The 18004-nt window shown below is 35.9% G+C and overlaps 1 protein-coding gene across 2 annotated transcripts in view; it reads right to left on the bottom strand.

Annotated features, from left to right (window-relative positions):
• LOC105432315 (uncharacterized) overlaps nucleotides 1–18004 on the bottom strand; it is a 321362-nt gene that overhangs the window by 16463 nt on the left and 286895 nt on the right. For both annotated transcript variants that reach the window (XM_089085420.1, XM_089085419.1), the window contains 2 exons: nucleotides 8861–8954; nucleotides 3706–3903 (listed from right to left, as the gene is read on the bottom strand). In XM_089085420.1, coding sequence (XP_088941546.1) covers nucleotides 3706–3903; nucleotides 8861–8954 — 292 coding nt within the window. The remainder of the gene's footprint in view (nucleotides 1–3705; nucleotides 3904–8860; nucleotides 8955–18004) is intronic.

Here is an 18004-nt window from a genome sequence, read left to right as displayed (position 1 = left end):
TTCAGGTTAATGATTTTTATATATATGAAACGAGATATTCGAAATAATGTTGTTGTCGTACGAGAGAAAATTTTTTATATGAGAGCATCGCGGACAGATATCGAATTATAATATATTTATGCGTGTATATATTGTTGATTTTCTCTTATGCTTATGTTATATTATGCGTATAGCTCGATCGATACATTCATTGTCGTGTTTATTATTTATTCCACAACGTTATTGTAAATATTTGGTTCAATCGCAGGTAACTACCGGATGTCACGAAATAATCACATTATTAAATAATCAGTGGCGTAATGGAACAGTTATCTATAAAACGTTTTTTAAAAAGATATTTTCTGCGATGATAATTATTCATTGTCTGCACAATAACTTTTTAAATTGCTATTTGAAATTTAATATAGATTCATATTGAATATAATAAACTAGTAAATATGCTTTTAGTAACCATTTGGGCAACTCGACATTTACACATTATTAATTCATATATTAATGGAAAAAAGAGCTCTTTGACATGTATAATATTAATATTGAACACGCTTTTTAAATCACATTGTAGCTTTATACAGACAGAGTAGTATAATAGCGAATATAAATCAATAGAGAGTCAAGTTATTCATTTATGAATGCATTCATTTATAATACCTGGCACGAAGAAGTAGCATTACTCTAGTTTTAAGCTTGGTTAAGTGTTAAATATTCCACCGCAAGTTGCCTCAATTATTGCATTAGGGCGTAAGCTTAATTAAATATTCCATTGCATACAGTTAGAAGTAACAAAGGTAAACCTTTGCTCGGAGACACTCTCTCTCCCCTTTTCGTCGGCGACGCCCGCGTAAGATCCAGACGTCGAAAACTTTAAATAATTACCGGGCGGGGATTATCAAGTTCCCTGGGGGAAACGCGAACTTGGAAGGTACTGCTACTCGACTTAAATCTCGAGCGAAGAACGCGTTTGCAGCATCCGGCAGTGGCGTAACTAATGTCCTTGCAGACTGAAAAGAGGTAGAAAAAGATACAAGAGAGAAAAAAAGAAGAAAAATAGAGAAAAATGGAAAAAATATAAAAATAAATGTACGAAAAAGGAAGAATTTAAAACTTAGAATTGCACGTGTTTTATATTATCATATTTTATCTTCTTAACACGTATATGATTTTTAATCTTTAAAAGTGTTTCTTATAAATCCTTATAAAATTTTTTAAAAGGAAGTAAATAAGTGTTGAAATTCTGCCATGAGCAGAATTATATGTTTAATTAAGATTAGATATTAATATTAGTTTAATTATGTCACTGATGTAAGATGTCAAAGAGTAAAACAGAAAAGATGAGTAAAGAATTAATTTACCAAGTTTTATAAATATCGTTTAATTATTTAATAAGCTGGAAAATTAATTCCAATGCATTTTAATTAGTTTAGAGACCAGAGAAGAGCAAAAAGCTGCCTGTGGTGTGGTCGATTAAGTCAATATTCAAATGACTCGTTTAATGCGAATTTTACATGGAAATGTGCGAATTGCACGTACTCGAAACATTCGCTAATTTACACTAATAAACATCTTAATTTCCATGATTATAAAATCTCCAGGAGTATCTTGCAACATGACAGAAAATTAGATTTTATCATGCTTAAAACAAATTTCTGGTTTTGCAATTTCGGAACTCTGTGAAAATTTTAATCACAGATATATATGTTAATATTTTCCAAGTAATACTTCTATAATAAGTAATAGCGTCTTTTACGTAACCAATTTATCAGAAATTTTGTTAACATTTTCTATTTTTTTTTAATAATACAATTGAAGTAAAGAAATATGGAAATTGATAATGTGAAAAATTATAGACATTTATTTGACATAATTATAGAACTGAATATTTATATTTAATCTATAAATTATAATTTGTGTAATATCCGACATCAAAGATAATACATGAATTTATATTTAAATTTCATTTCTGGATTAGAAAGAAAGAGAATATTCCAAAACGGACAATTTGTTTAATTTTCAGAGCAATTCTTGACGATCCTTGACTATCATTCCCATAAGTGCACCCCCGTAGCAGTTTGTCCTTTAAGGGAATGATTTTTATTAGTCCTTCGAGACGTATGGCACAAAATGGAGCGGATAAGCAAAAGTGAAAGAGAAAGAGAATGGTCGGGGTAGTGGTCAACATGAAGTACGAGAAGGAAATAATACTGTCCCTCAATTTTACGGACCAAGTCGTTCACTCGACCGTCCATGAAGACTGAAACTAAATTGCGGCCAATATCAAGTCTCATCCTACTTCCTGAATATTACCGCCGAATCCTCTGTGCATCATTCTCAAGACAGGACAATTTCGACGTTTCGTGCTTTCGAACGTCAGGCGCACGACTGGTTTTCGTCGATTCGGAGACGCTGGAGGTCGACTCGAGCGAGTGCGCGCATCAGGCAAATGGAACGTGCGAGCTATTGCAATTTCCGTGCGGAATTCCATACGCGACATGGCTAGGGTCTGGCCGTGCTTTGTCTCTAGATTCGATCACAATCAGAAATGTTCCTATTTTCATAGAGATGCCATTGGTTCTTTTTACAATCTTTGGAGAACGAAATGAATATTTATTCTACATGAATATTTATTCTATTCTGTCTTACTAGATTGCATTGAAAGATATTTTAGTATCGCGTATTCAATGTAAAACGCTTATACTGTTTCTGGAATCACGATACTTATCGAATTTCAAGTAATATTTTGTAATATTTTAATGGTATAATTTCAGTGAAATCTCTAAATTTCTCTATATGTGAAACTGGCATCTGGCTTAAACACTTCAATGGGATCGAGATGATCGTATTAGTCAATAATTACATTCGTCGTGGCGTGCATTAGTTCTGATTATGTGAGACTCTTCGTGCATTTGGATGCGATTAGAATGCGATTATGATCTGTAAATCAATCGAGTTACCGCGTGAGGATTATATATCAGATGTAATACAATGTCATTGCGACAACACAATTTACCTAGCATGTGGCGCTACCATGTGGCGTTAATTAATCTAAACGATTATACCTAGCCACATTGTTTGAAGCATCGAATTAATTACGGGAAACGCTGAACTCTATATCGCAGGAATGCTTGGGAAAGTTTCAACCGCGTTCCAGAGATTAGACCCGGTTCGGTTCTGTCTCGAAGGAAACCTGCACTTCCCATCTTATCCTTTAAAAAAGGATGGTTCTAGGCAAATGGTTTCCTAGGACACGCAAGTTTCTTGCAAGAAGCTGTACAAATCTAATTATGATATAATCTGATAAAAACATCAAATAAAATATTGTATATTAGTAATATCTTGCATGAAGTTTGTATTGAATAATACTGAAATTATGTATAATCGATAAGATCAATTAAAAGCTTCTTCTTGTTTTTTTTTAGTGTTTCCGTAAATTTACTTATGTTTTTAATTTTCTGTTGAATTAAATATTTATTTTATAAAAATACAATCCATTTAAGTTTTTAAGTAATTTGGTCTACAGGTCGTAATTGGAATTTCTTCAAGATTTTCTCAAGCGGTAAAGATGATATCATTTTCTTGTAGATATATTTTATTTGTCGTAATGATTGGTGCTAAGTGGATAACGTTAATTGATTAGTAGTGGAGGAACGTGAACGAAAAGTTTAGGCTTTTTCACGCGAGGATACTTCGACTAATTGGAAGATTACTTACCGTTCGCGTGCGCTGCAAGCAGGTCCCTCAGTTGTTGCTGGCCGGTGGTCAATTCCACGCAGCTGACCCTGACGCTAAACCTGGCGCCGGTTCTCTGTCGTTGTTCGGAAATTCCACGGAAGAGCCACGCTATGGCGCAAGGAATTGCACCTAGTGTATGGCCAGCCTCTGGAGTTCCCAGCATGGTATGAGACTTACCTAAATTAGAACGAAGAAATTATTAAACGTGGCGGATGCTTGCTGATTACAGGCGATGTAAACGCAGGATTACATCGGGCGCAGCGATATTCCGCGTTTAAACGTTCAATGTGGATGCAAATAATTTAGATGGAAATTATTCACCGCAATTTGAATTAATTATAATTAGTTTGCCGGTCGCTAATTCTATTCTACAAAACTCATATGATTTAAATGTATATCCACTCATGGATATTTCTTGTTCTGTATTTATCGCTATTTTATTATTTATCGCTATTTTAATTTAACAATTAAACAATTTAACAATTAAAAGCTACCGTGATAAAATATTTGGAGATAAACGCAATAAAAGTTCGATGTCCTCTCTCTCGTCGATATAAGCGATGATGGGTCAAAGCTAATATTTCGAACGATCCTTGTCAGACTGACGGATTTATTGACGTAGGGATCGAATTAACGCCCGTAACCGTGCCGCTGGTGCGATTGGTATGTGGACAAGCTTCATTGTTGATTGGCATAATCGCGATTTTCCCCCTCGTGTGTCGCGACGAATCAATTCACATGGATGAGTTCGAAAATCCTGTTTATGTATACGGCCGGCACACGAGCCGGCTGGGTGCAATAATTGCGATGCCAGATTTGCGGTTGAGCTCGAGCGGGCCGCTTAATTTGTTTACTATTTAGTGGACGACAACGTAACGGCTAGAATGACAACCGGCGATTATGTCGATGTAGACAGTGAACGATGCAACTATCGATCACTTATTTCGTGGCTCGCAAAAAGTGCAAAGTAAATATAAAAATTATTTTATTAGAATGACAATATGAGTAAGAGAGAGTGAGTGAGAGAGAGAGAGAGAGAGAGAGAGAGAGAGAGAGAGAGAAAATACAGCACACGCAAAAAAAAATGGTTGTGTGTTTAACGACAATTTCGGCACGAATAACGGCACGTACTGTGCGAAACTTTAGCGCGAAAGTTTCAGCGAAATTGAAAGTCGGGCTCAAACGTTCCGCTGTTGACAGAGAAATAAAAGAGCTCTTATTAAAATCATAAAACAGTCTGACGAGTACGGAGAGGCGACTTATGGCAGGGGAGTTACGATACGGAGGACGAGAGATTGAAGCGAAAGGCGTAAGATCCTGGCGGAGGGAAGCCCCGTCGGCAATGGCAGAGTAATGGAAAAGCAGCAGCCGCCGTTGAATCTTAAACGTTATTTAATTGTCTTAATGTAAAACGGTGAATTATGTTGTTATTTAATTAGAAACGCGGCGAAAGAGAGGGTCGGCCCATCTCGCCGGTAACGGACCGCGTTTTCGCGTCTCGGGAACTTTTCAACGGTTTTCACTTCGGAGAATTCGCGCTCCGCCGGCGAAGATTCGAGCGATCGAACCGCAAAAATTCCGCAAGAATTCATGCTATGCCGCCGCGAGATTCACGAGGTCGCTGATGATGAGATAGAAAAACGGAACGGTAGCCGCTGCATTCTCAGACGATCGGTATAACACTGCCGCATAAGGATACTTTGAAACGAATGCGAGTGATAATTAAAATTCCGCTTGAATACCTCGTACGCGAAAAACGTTAGCGCCGATATAGATCGCAGGTAGGAATTGCATGTTTATTGTAATCTTCGTATCTGTTCCTCTTTTCGTTACTTTTCCTCTTTTCTCTTGTTTTCTTCAAGAAATAACTTTACGATGACTCCAAGATGGATTGTAAAAATAATATTCTTTGAAAATGTAAAACGCGCTGATTTATTTGTATGTGCAACATTTAGGGATTTTTATGAGCTTTATAAATGCAAATTTCTAATCCAACTCTATTTATTTCTGATTTTAACAGACTTAATTTGTATAATTAATTATACATCAATTTTTATAAATATATCACTTTAATATAAATAAAAATAATACTTCTAGGTATTGCATGAATGTGTGTGCGTGTGCGCGCGCGCATGTGTGTGTGTGTGTGTGTGTGTGTGTGTGTGTGTGTGTGTGTGTGAGATTAGGGAATCGAATAATCCTTTTATAGACGCATAAAACTGAAATGAGAGAAGCATAGCACGCACGGTTTCTTTGACTGAATCGCTTACTAAGGTTATCATTGTCAAAGCCTCGTGTTTTTGAGAGAAGAATGAGAGGGAAATCTCGGTGCATCAAACACGCTTCTTCCCTTCGCCGTCGTTGCATAATCCACTTTCACGATCCTTCTGCGATCTCAAAGGATAGAGTGTCCATAGTCTGGAGTCTGCGCGCGCGGGGGGGTAATTAGGAACACGCTACAAAGTACAAACGGGCCCATTGTCACATCGCAATATATATATATATATATATATATATATATATATATATACACACACACATGTACGTATATATGTTGGTACATTTCTCTACCTTTCACGCGCGAGAGAAAAAGAGAGAGAAGTTCCATGCTGTGAAAGCACAAATTTCTCATCCCTCGCCTTTCTCTTTCGACACTCTCTCATCTATCTTTTACTATTCTTCTTTTCTCACAGTTTCTTCGCACATTCTTTGCATGCGATTTTTCAAACTGCAAATAGCAGACAAGTGCGCGTGAGAGCAAAACGTAGTTGGTTTCATCGAAGAATGCATCGCGCGAAATAAAAGATGTGTGCCGGTCGCCATTTTAGAGATTGTCAAGTTGACTGGATTGCTTGTGTCATGTGTATTCTTTTTTCTTCTCGTCTCGCAGAGATTCATGTAGATTTGGTCTTCCTTACGATTTCCATCCTGCCTTCCTTATTCTCTCACCATTCTAACCGCAGTCGATCTTCTTTTCTTGTCTCCCTTTTTCTGCGGCGAGACACGACGGGTGTAAGTTAGGAAAGGTATAATCGAAGTATAAAAAAAAAGAGCAAGAGAATAAGAAGGAGTTACATAAAGCAGCGAGGAAAATGGTTAAAAGTGTAGGGAAATACGAGAGGAAGAGAAACGTTCGCATAACGATGATCAAAAGCAGTTTGCTTGCGGACTTGAAGTACTTTCGAAAAAGAGAGGGAAGATTCGCTGCATGAGTTCGTTTGGCTTCCTTTTACAGCTCTTTGTCTACGACCGTTACGCTCTTATCTTTCTGAGGCATCTTCTTTTTTTTTATTTTCGACTCTATCAATTCTTTTTTCTCACGTTGCGACAAATCCTGCTCGGCTGTTTGTCGAACTTCGACAATTTTTCAATGTGCCATGGAATTAAACGATATTAGTCCAACAACGATAGAAAATGACTAATAATTATGCTTATATTGTTTATGTTATGATGAAATAAATTTTGAAAATACTATTATACTAAAATAATATACATTTAAAATGTATTAGTATTTTTTTCATGTAATTTTAGAGATAATTATTAGCAAAAAATATTTCTATGTAATTATAATAATATATAATAATTTAATTTTCATAAATATTTTATAATTTGATATGTTCAATTAACTTTTGTTCTATATTCAAATAAACTTCTATATCTGTATGTCAAACATGAAATATTCTTTGAAAAGGTATAAAAATGTAATATCAGAGAAATTTAGTAAAAGATATTCCCTAAAATTTAATTGGTTCTGACGCCGACTATAAAAACAAAAGTCTTCTACTTTATTTGAACTGTATTTTAGTTGATGTTATAAATATTTTATCACACATTATTCGCGATTATAAAAAAAATAACTGCGCACGCTCGATAGTCATTCTTGAAATAAATTATAAAATAATTGAGGCAATAAATTTGAAAATAAATTATATAATAAGAGAGAGAGAGAGAGAGAGAGAGTGAAAGATAAAAAAGATAACATTACTACTGTATATACATGAATTTTGAAGTTTTTACATAAATTTTATAAAACTCTTGTGTTTAAACGTGCGCATTTTGCTGGAAACTAAAATTAGATATTTTAATTATTATAATAATGTCTTTCAAAGCAAATATTTGTACAAAATTAACAAATTTTCCATAAATCTGTTAATTTAAAGAAGTCATGTTCGTACAGAAAATGTACGATGACACGTTGTAGACAGTCTCTCAATCTGCGCTATATTAAAATTTGAAAAATACAAGGGGAAAAGTGTGTCCCAGTGGCATACATTATCATCATTCCTTCCGATCTCGTTTCTCTCATTTTTCATTTCTTTGTCCTTCTTTATCCTAGGCGTCTTCACTTTTCTCACTCTCTTTCAACATCGACACCACTAGGATTCTCTCTTCTGTGCACTTTCCACGCATAATCATACATTTGCATGCAAACTCGATATCACTACTTAAAATGTAAAAGAACTTCGTGCCTCTGCCTACCTTGCGGCAGTGCGATGAAGAGAAATCGAGTAAGCGAAAGGCACGTCTAAATATAGAATTTTCGCGATATTTTTCTCAAAAGAAGGTATGATATATCGAGATGCTTGTGAATTTTATTTTTCGACTCAAAAAAATGTGCAAAACAATATTGAATATTTATAAACAATGATAATCTAATTAGGAACTCTAAATTATCATTGTGTAAACAATGGAAAATCTTTCGAAGAAAATAATGTGTAAAAAATTTTAATATTTTCAATGTAGTCAAAACATCGTGGCGGCAATGATATATATATTTCCCAACTGATATATTTCTTAAATAAATTAAATAAGTTAAATAAGTTTCTTAACTTACAAAGCACCATTTTAAAGCATTATCGCGACGAAAGTAACCTTTGATAAATAACAATGACGATGAAAACGTATTTTTTAAACTTAATTAGGAATAAATTTGCTGAACATACTATGCGTTGTAAATATCTTCATAAAATATATAGAAAATATAGAAAAACTGTTTTTTATTATAATTGGCATCCAAGTTATTGATTAAAATTATTAGAAACTCAATCAATTTATCAATTTTGGGATTCGCAATTGACAGATCACGTAAAGCTACTATTGTGTCCTTAATATCGCAAAAGATTTTGTAACTTACCCAAACCAGCATGTCCAAAGCAAAACAGACAGCCATCCGTTCCATTGATAACTGCGTGAATTACATCCGTAAGAGCGCTCGAACAGATCTCGGTCTGGAAAAATTAACAAATAATTTATATACGTATAATCGTTAAGTATTAATTAAAATATTGATTGATTTGTTCTTGATGATCAATATCTTGATTCTGATAATTATTATTTCTCGCATTTTCAATGTCAATGCAGTTTTGAGCTGAACGAGCATGACTTTAATTGTGCTTATCTCGCAATAATATTACGACAAGAGAAAGAGATAAAACGTCAAGCTTTTGTAGGACAGGATGGGTTCGCTCGGGTTCGTAAAACGCTTAAGAAAACGCGTTGGCGGGTCGGATTTAATAAACGCGTGTAATGTTTCTAGAGCGAAAAGAGAAAAGAAAGACGCAAGGGGGAAAGAAGGGATTGCGAGATTATGGAAGATGGTCCTTTGTTTGCTCTTAATGTATTCATAGACTGGAAAAGACTTTTCCTGCATCAAGAAATAGCGTTTGGGTCTGGCTCAAGTGGGACCGTGCTTTAAAAAGGGTTTGACTTAAAGTTAAAGGGCAGTCGACCATCGATTGACATCGAGATATCGAGTATTGATGAGAATTGAGGGAGATGCGGAAAAATCGTCGTTCGTAGGGTCGTTCGTTCAAGAGGCGGGTTTCGCGAATTTCCTGCGGAAACTGCTGGGAATCCCGAATTGAACCTACGACTGATGTTTCGCAAACGATCGATAGAGAATGCTATTAAATCGGATGTCCTTCTTCACTTTGAGACTACATAATAAACGGAGAATTATGAACAACGAAAGAAATGGAAAAAAACGGTCTGCACTGTTATGAGAGAAGGTTTCACAGTTTATGGAGAAAATCGGGAAGAAAATGAGGACGTGTCGATGCCTTAGTGAAACAAGATTGAAATCTTCGTGGACGAGTATCGGATGAGCCTAAGATGGAAAAAGGGGCGGACGAAACTCTTGAAAAAAGATAGCAAAGGAGGGAAGAATGTACTCGGGAGTTAGAGAGAGAGAGAGAGAGAGAGAGAGAGAGAGAGAGAGAGAACAGAAAAGTGTAGTTCCGAAAAGGCGAAGTAAAAAGCGAGATGCTTGTTGCGGATAAAGAAAGAGGCCAATCGTTCTCCCTCTTTTCTTTTTTTCTTTTTTTCCATGGTGGTAAAAGGATAGGGAAATAAGGAGTCTAGTCCCTTTCCCAATATGGTAATACCAATCTGTCGTTGCTCGTTTCAAAGGGGCGGCACAGCATGTAACCGCAAACGAGTCTGTCGATACTACCATAGATTTACATTGACTCCTGGGTAAATTTGGATGAAGAAATCTTTCTTGCATCGATGTTTCAATAAGAAATTTGTTACTTAAGAATAACTAATTTATGTATAGATGATTATACGTTAATTAAATTGAGATTCGCCGATTTTATTATCGATATATAGTCTATATGTATTTTATATATAAACTTATCTTTATATATAAAATTAATTAGATTCTGAGCGTAAAATATATATTTTCTCTTTATTTTCACATCATTAATAATTCTCAGAATGTTAGTTTGAGAGTGTTAGTTTAGTGTCGAGAATATTCAATTGATACGTACGAGAGATCGAGATGCCATCGTTTTGGCTGAACGTGCAGATACGAAACCAATGTCGAAACCGACGATCGGAGAATATCCGACACTTACCACGGCAACAACAACGACATTCATAATTATAACGGGATCATCCCAAGGGATGTAACGCAAAGCAAACATATTTCGCAGATACCTGCACCCTCTGTCGCCGGAGATCTCGCCCTTGAACTCCCCGAACCGTCGGCATGACGGTTAATGAAATACGTGACCGGAGCCACCGTCATAATCTCAAACACTTGATTCCGCGCCCGTGCGACGGGAGAAATTGCGGAAAGGGTCCCGCCGCGCCTCTGATGCGCGCGAGCGAGCGCCATCGATGTTGAGCCTTTGAAAATTTTCACCGGCGAGAGGCCACCCTCTGTGATGTCCGCCCTCAGGGTAGACACCAGCGCGTAATGCTGTTTAACTCTCTCTTTCTCTCTCTTGCTCGGATTTCTGTTAAAAATGAGTAACAATAGCAATTCACTTCCGCTTTGATGTCCCTTTAATAATCGAAATCCCCAGAATTGATACGCAGAGAATAACCGGAAATAGATTCAAATGAAAATTAGTTAATTGGTTGGCCAGTTCTTTGTAGCGATCGACTGTGGACTATTTTTTCAAATAAAACTCCTGCGCTCCTCCTCCTTCTTGGAAAATAAAATAAAAGCTAAGATAATGTAAAAATTATATAAAAACACAATTTATTTTTATAAAGTATAAACGTCTATGTCTAATTATTATATTAATTTAGAATTAGTAGCTTTTAAAAAATACTTTTCCATTTATTCATGAAGCTTTTTATAAGTCCGGTATTATAATAATTTAAAAAAAAAATCACATTAAAGATTCGCGAACATGACATCGCAATCGCACTTGTCTTGTGATGTTTATTTCGAACGGAATAGCATGAGTTAAATGACATACGTCACGGTATGACTTACACACGAGCGATGTCGTGTCATCACGCTCATAGTCGTTTGAATTCGACTTGCATGACGCGTTTCGGTAACGCAATATTGGCGCACCGGACCGGAATACCAATCGTGCGGAGGGTCGGATGTGCCGCTCTCTCTCGCAAGCCCACCTTCGGCTGGCGAGGAAGAATTCACGACGGAGACCGTCCTCTCCCACTTTTCCTGCTTTCGATTTCGCCATCCACGTTCTCCTCCTCATTCTCCCTTCTTCCGATATCTCTTCACCCTTCTCCGAGCGCGAAATGTAAAACTCGTGTCGAAAGTTCGGAAAGAAGCTGCGAGAAACGTTCCACCCTCACGACTAAAGTGAGACGAACGAGGAGGGGTTCCCTTAATGGCTGGAAATAATCGAATGATCTTTTTCCCTCCTTCGTCCGCATCGCTGACGAATCTCTTAATTCGCAAGTTTTCCAGATGCCTCAACAGCAATGTCTTGTGACGAATCGAAGTAACGTTACTGTGGATACATTCCTCAAGTTATAAGCATTCATGTTTCTCTTATCGATGATTTTATGAAACATTTTTATCGACGATAAGAATGCGCAGTATTGTATAGAAAAATCATTCTTTTTAGATGATTGTTCTTTAATTCTATGACAAGAAAAATAATATGTAAAGAAATATTTTCTAATAAAGTTTGATCGGATTTTCTCTAACGAGAAAAATATTAACATTTTACATAATTAAAAAATAACTTTATTATTCAATCAAATCTTAATTTGAAAAATATGTGTTTCGTAAAAATTGGTTTTGGTGAAAAATTAAAAATTACAAAAAGCAATTATCAAGCAATTAAAATTGATTACAAAAGAAGTCAGTTTTGTCTCTATGACAAGGAATATTGTCTCGTTTCTCATTTATCCAAAACATCACAGTTGCGAGAATTGCTATTTAGCGTTGTGCTTTTGTAAAAGCATAAGCTAAAGCCTATCACAGGTAAATTTACATAAGAGCATACCGTATAAGCGTCTCCGGCCAATGAGACTCCTGGTATAAGCTTTACAGTACAATACAACGGCTTACGTCGGGCGCTTCATTGGTCGACGCGTTTATATGCTATGACGATGTTCTTATGCAAATTACTGCGCGATGCTGCTGATGTATTAATATTAATATAACTATAGAAACAGCAAAAGGCGACAGAACTTCATTAAGATATGCAATGCCAAGAAAGTACAATATCAGCTTTGAATTAATATTTACTTACAATATAAAATATTAATTTAAAATATTAAATTCAAATCTTATATTGCGTGTAGAAATAAAATCTACCTAAGGATAAAGATTTAGTTACTTTTTATTGTTATTTTGATATTATGAGTACAAAACATTATTTCAATTTTTTCAATGAGAGAAAACAGATGCGCTATTAAGTGATGTGCTATATATATTTTGATAGATAATTATATCATCGCTTGTTTGTTCGCTCGTCTGATTCGCACAATAATAAATGCGAGTCACGTAATCTTTTTCTTCGGCACGATCATGAACGCTTAAAATGGAAAAAACGTGCTGAGCAAAAATTTGGCTACCAATTGTAAAAAAAAAGATACGATCATTTTTACCGAGGCAACATTAAATCATCCATTGTCAACATCATTGAATTTTTAACAATCGTGCCAATCACATATGTCAAATTTTGATGATCACAATGTGTTTTTTCTGGCAATTAACTTATATGATTGCGATTTTTTTCTCTAACAATTAATAAAAAATAATAGTTTTATTATAAGTTAATAATAATTAAAATTAATATTTGTAATATTTGTATTAAAATATTTATTTGAAAAAATTTATTTCAATTTAATCGAAAAACTTCTTAAAATTGTAAGAAATACTTCTCAAGACAATCTACATAACGAATATTTTTTGTTGGACATTGATTTTCTATTTGCCTCACTCGAATTTAACTATAGTAGTATAATAATTATAAAAAAAATATTATTAATTTATTTTTTATTATCTAAGATTTAACTGTTCTTTCGTTTTCAACTATTTGCGATGAATTCAATAATTTTATATGTTTTTGTCTTATTGCAAAGGGATTTATCTACAAGAAAGGGTTACAGGATAACAGTACATTTTTGTACTGCAAGACATCATTGCATTTGCATGCGCGAGTCATCGCGGAATGTCTACTTCGACGATGTTGTTCGATGAAAACTGTATCAAAAACAAACAGTCCTGAGGGGATACTTTTCGCCCTCGTATACGCGCGACGAGACAGTTAGCGATTGTAGGCTAGGTACGAATAGGGGATGGAGAGAGGCGAGTCGTGCGAAACAGACGCTCATATACGAAATACCCTCGTCGAAATTTACGAGTCGGTAATTTCAAAAATTGCATAGCAATACATGCTTTCTGCTTGGCATGCCGTGATTCATTTTAATCTATTCAAATGATTTCTGCCAGCAACCAAAAAATAACTATTAAACAAACCTCACGTGCTCGACATATTAATTGATTACTAATGACTAATGATTGATGGCTAATGGCATAATTTATAACTGTCCACAAATACCGAATAAACATGAATAATTATAATATAAAGTCGCACGCATTTTATATTTTTATTATCTTTACAGTAAAACCAAGTTGCATTATTTAATCCAGTGAAAAGGCAGGCAGTAATTATTTAATCTCGCCACGCTGTATTAAGCCATTAAACTGAGCTTAATGCGGAATATAATCATTAATAATAAGCGCACGTACTTGGTAAAAATTTTCCCGATGTTGACGAATTCCCGCGATAGTTTGCCAAACGGTGGCCGATAAATTCGGAGGAAACCCGGCTGCGCAAATAAGCGAAATCCGTTCGGCGGTCCGTCGCTCGAAGGGTGATCGCATTTACATCATGGAATTTTCGACTCGTCGCCGGTGCGTGGCGCGATAACTCCCGGGATAACAACTCGGAAAACTTTTCATCCACCTCCGGCGGATCCGCAGAATGGTGCATAGTAGCATCAGAGAGGAGTGAACCAGAGGTTGGCGAATAGGGGGCGAGAAGGGGTAGCAGAACCGGTTCGCGCGAATGCCCTTCCGCCACGCGATGTCGTGAAATATGTCGCGATTTACACGGGAGATTGGCGTCATTGGCGCCTAGGGAGCGAGTGAGTGAGAACCTCTCTCTTTCCCCCTTTTCTGGCATTATCCCCTGGCCTACCGAATTTTCACTCCCTCCATTCTGCCCTCTAACCCCTTCCCGCACGGGCGGGAATGGCTTGCCGGATCAAAAAAGCATTCGCAAAATCCCGATGTTTGCCTGAACGATGCAAAATCGAAACCATGGGACTTTTTCCCGCATATCTCTTTATCCTTCAAATTTGTTCATCGTTCTTTTCCTCTCTTCTCTTTTTTTATCACCCATTCTGCCGATGATATCCGAAAAATCGATTCGTCTGCCGTTTTCTGAAAATCGTTACTTGATAATTCAACTTTTTTTATTTTCAATGTGATTGCGTATAATTATATTCTTTTTATAATTCTTTATGATTCGTAGTTTAATTAAATATTATCAAAATCAAAGATAGATTTGAACTTTCAATAAGAAATAACCATTCTAAATCGATCAAAGAATTTCTGACTGAAAATACTGAAAATAGAAAGTCTCACTCAAACAGTTCGTACAAATATCTTTTGTTATTCTATCATAAATTTAATTTGATATATTGTCGTCCGATAGACATCGTAACTAAGTTTATTCCGCAAGGACTAAAACGACCATAGTTTGCCATAGTTTGTCGTGGAACTGGCATCTATAGGTACAACGAGGTGCAACGACTGTCCGCTCGTTCTCGCTACCGTTCGGCTGGCACCTGTCAAACTTCATCAGCATTGCTTAACACTCGGTCGCGCTACGGCGCAAATTAATCCCGCTGTAATATGGAAATACGTCATTCGAGAGGATACGACGGATAACTGGCCAGACAGTACGGGCTAAGGGGCAAGGAGCGCAGACGCAACCGAGAACAGAATATGAGGGCAGGATACCTCGGCCACGGAGCCATATGATGGGTTTATAGATTATCGTGCATTTGCTTGAGAACGGTTGTGACGAACCCTACGCCGATCATGCTTATTCGGGAATACAGAATTTCGCCATGCTAGAGTGAATTTTGAAGGTAATCGGTATAAATTCAAATATTATTGATCATCTACACTTGTGTACAATTTATTTTTTGTAATTTTTATATTCGATTTAATAATTTTTATTTTCAATTAATATTATTTATAACTTCAGGAGAATCGATACTTACGTAACCTTAGAAGGAAAATAGTTTGAAATAATCTAATTACACAGATTTTAAGAGAAATCTCTGAAATTCACGTTGATTGATAAAAATAAAATAAAAAAATAGAATTTTATTGAGATATTCGCGCGCGGAAACGTATTCACTCACAGAATAAATAATGTCGTGTTATTTTATTACTTTATTCCTTTTATTTTTATACGCTTTTAAAAGAAGTTTTTCATTAATTTGATATATTCCGAGGACAAAATTGTAAAACGACAGGCTCAACGCCCATTCGATGATACGTTTTTGCGAGGCAATCGAATTCCCGCGGGAGTCAGGAAGCAAGGTATCGTGGGCTTATAGATCTCACCGGACGGCTCGTTCAATCAGCATATCCCGGCAAATGAGCAATAGATCGGTGACGTATACACACATCGGCCGTGTGTGCTGCGTACACACATGGACGCAGATACTCACACACGTGTACGTAATCCACAGCGTGACTATTAGTCGTAAGTCAATAATAAAGCCCTTGTCCTGCCGCGGCTATAATGGCCGTGGTGAATTATTCTGGTCGGGATGCATTGTCCTGGCTAGGTCGCCGGCCGGCTTGGAATTGTCGGCGGAGCACGCACACGGCGATATACGCGGCCGCATATGTGCGCGCCGAATGCGTGGCTGTTTTGCGCGTATGACGCGCATAATTGAGATGGATGTCGATTGATTCGTGGCGAGGTTTCGTTCGCACGGCCCGCCTATTGGCAGCTCATTGTTAACACTCAAGTAGTAGGCTCAGTTTTCATATATGATTTTGGCATATATCGTACAATATGTTATCGATCGTCTTGCGACGATGCGAGGATAAATCGCATACTTTAAATTTTTCAAATTCATAAAGTTTATTTATTAAAAAGTGCATTCTACGTAAGATAAGAAAAAGAAATATATTTATAAATATATTTTTTGAAGTTAATAAACAGTTTTGTTTAGTACAAATAGAGTTTTGATCGGTCATTTATGTATTTCTTCGACAGTTAATTCAGTTCTCCAAAATAATAGTTTTTAAGTGCGAGTTTAAAGAAATTCACACTGACCAAGTCTGAAGATACTAGCATAAAATAATCAAATAATATTTAAATTAATAAAGATATCAATTTGGATGTCAGATTTCTTAAATATTAATTATATTCGTTTTATGAAATTCATATTATTAAAGAAAGCGCCTTCGGACACTTTTTGCGAAGCCCTTTGAGGAGCTTCAAAAATAATATCACTTGCGTAATAGAGAAACACAGACTGTGAGTTTTCCGCTTGGCCATGTATTCTTTTCAATAAATTGTTTCCTATACTTGCGAGCCACGTGTGTCCACGTGATCGAATACGTGAAAAGAAAGTTTTGCACAAATTGCGTACTCGAGAACGATCTTCAAAAGGATTCTGTCGCATTCCTTTTTATCTCCTCCCATTATTTCCTTCGAAGAGATAAACTTGGTTACTTGATATACGTTTTTCAACATTACTTCTCGCTCGCGTATTTTCTCGATTTCCTCCAAGTTAAAAGTATAGACCTGTAACAACTTTTAAATCAATCTGAAGCTTTATCAAAGTTTACTGTAAACTTTATCAAATAATCTGCCAATAGAAAATTTACTATCATTGCAGATTCTATTAATGTTTAACCGGTTAAAGTGTTAATAATTGAAATTGCGCTTGTAGTTTACTCTTCGCAAACAATTCAACTGTAATTTTCGATTAATCGTATTTTCTTTAGCCGGCGGACATCCTTGCTGATTTGCAGCTCAAATATATAGACGTCACTTGCCCGCGAGGTGTATTTATGGAAATGTCGCCCAACGTGCAAATATAGCGTATCAAACGGATTATGTCACTGCTAAAATTACCGTCATCGATTGGTGGACATTGTCGATAAATGTCCACCTGCTGTCGCGATCATTTCTCTTGTCAATAGGAGAATGATACGCAAATGTCGACATATTTCTGTTCGTTTTATATTTTCATATATATGAGCAGTGTTGGAGCGAAACAAATGGGAAGGTCTATTTTTATTATTTTAAAAGCATTTTGTGTAAAATCCACCTTTTACGTTTATGGTTTTTTTTTTAATAATTCTATAAACAACAAGGATTAAAATTTTTGAATGTATTAAAATAACCATATAAAATAATCACAAATAGTACTATCACAGTAACATATGTAAAAGTTTTTGATTTATTTTCTATCAGAATTATTATTGCGTTTGACATTAAAAAGATTTCATTGT

This window comes from Pogonomyrmex barbatus, unplaced genomic scaffold (assembly GCF_055798465.1).
Source record: "Pogonomyrmex barbatus isolate J1 unplaced genomic scaffold, ASM5579846v1 scaffold1, whole genome shotgun sequence".
Lineage (NCBI taxonomy): Eukaryota > Metazoa > Arthropoda > Insecta > Hymenoptera > Formicidae > Pogonomyrmex > Pogonomyrmex barbatus.
This window is presented reverse-complemented; position numbering and strand designations above follow the sequence as displayed.